Raw genomic sequence first — 1505 nt, 5'->3', positions numbered from 1 at the left:
CTTGAATTGGTTGTTGGTTAATTAGTCACTTGCTATAAATGGTAATTTGCTATTCAAGTTACGCATCTATTGCGTAAAAAACTACATTCTTGAATCCTCCTCATTGTAATTGATTCTATAATCAATAATATTCAGCTCGTATTCCTTTCTTTCCCTAGGAATTCCTGGACAATTTCACTCTAATTCTTCAAATCATTGCATAGATTCCTAGGATTTACTCTGTTTCCTAAACATCCATAACAATTGGTATCTAGAGCTTTTTTTTTCTTGGGGAAATGGCTGAAGCCACGTGCACTCAAGCATCTCTGAGAGAGATGGAAGAAAGATTGGAAAATCATATTGTTGAGAAAATGGAACTAAAATTGGCAGAATTAGCAAGCTCCCTATAGTATACATTGAGTGAATCACTCAAGATGGCATTGGACGAAAGGCTAGTCGCCAAAGACAAAGAGGATGTCAGCTCTTCTCAGAAGAATCGGGCAATACAAGGGCGTCACGATGGCAATGGGGCCTCAGGTGACCGATTTACACATTATGCTGGCTATACTAGGTTATCAAGAATTGAGTTTCCTAGATTTAATGGGGATAATGTGAAAGAATGGCTATACCAATGCGAAACTTACTTCTTGATGGATGAAACCCCTCCAGAAGTTAAAACCAAGTTAGCCATCGTGCATTTTGAAGGAAAAGCCCTTAAATGGCATCATGCATCTAGGAAAATTCTCTAGTCTCAACACCTCCCTAGTTGGGAAGAATATGTTCAAATCTTGACTGAAAGATTTGGGGATGCTTGTGATGATCCTATGGCTGAGCTAATGAATTTGAGACAGAAGGGTACCATTAGTGAGTACCATGAGCAATTTGATGCCATCATGACACGATTGGATTTACCAGCAAACTACTCCTTAAGTTGTTTCTTGGGAGGGTTGAAAATTGAGGTGCAAATGATGGTTCGTATGTTTCAACCCAGCCAATGATGAAAGCATATAACCTAGCCAAATTGTATGAATCTGCGGCTCTGCAAGGTACTGCAGCCACACTGCCTAGCAAGAATAAACCTGCAGTCCCAATCAAATCCTTGTTGGAACCTAAACCACCGACAATAACTGAACCAAAGTCCATGAAAACCAAACCAAGATTCACCAAGAATTTGACACCAGCATTCATGAGTGAAAGAAGGGCCAAAGGGTTGTATTATTTCTATGATGAGCCATTTTCTATGGAGCATAGCTTGACACACAAGAAACTACAAATTCACCTCATGGAGGTTGATGACATAGAGGAGGACACTGTTGAGATAGAAAACCATATAGGGGGGCTGCAACACAGTTTGAGGAGGCACAAATCTCTGTCAATGCCTTGACAAGGGTTCCAAATTTTAGAACCATGCATGTCAAAGGGAGATACAACAAAAAGCCTTTACACATACTTATTGATAGTGGCAGCACCCATTACTTCTTGGATGTCCATGTAGTTGCAAGAATTGGGTGCAAGATTGAAGATCT

At 40.0% G+C, this 1505-nt stretch overlaps 1 protein-coding gene across 1 annotated transcript; it reads left to right on the top strand.

Moving 5' to 3' along the window:
- Positions 1-413: 413 nt before the first annotated feature.
- Positions 414-977, top strand: LOC102669111 (uncharacterized). Its single transcript, XM_006575901.1, has 2 exons — positions 414-661; positions 746-977. Exons 1-2 carry the CDS (start codon positions 414-416, stop codon positions 975-977), a joined length of 480 nt encoding a protein of 159 aa, XP_006575964.1.
- Positions 978-1505: the final 528 nt, after the last annotated feature.

Source organism: Glycine max, chromosome 2 (assembly GCF_000004515.6).
Source record: "Glycine max cultivar Williams 82 chromosome 2, Glycine_max_v4.0, whole genome shotgun sequence".
Taxonomy (NCBI): domain Eukaryota; kingdom Viridiplantae; phylum Streptophyta; class Magnoliopsida; order Fabales; family Fabaceae; genus Glycine; species Glycine max.
This window is presented reverse-complemented; position numbering and strand designations above follow the sequence as displayed.

Excerpts from the sequence above, each read along its gene's own strand:
- LOC102669111 (XM_006575901.1), top strand. The coding sequence starts at position 414 with ATGGCATTGGACGAAAGGCTAGTCGCCAAAGACAAAGAGGATGTCAGC. Across the intron at positions 662-745 it reads CCTCCAGAAGTTAAAACCAA|TTGGGAAGAATATGTTCAAA; the intron begins GTTAGCCATCGT and ends ACACCTCCCTAG.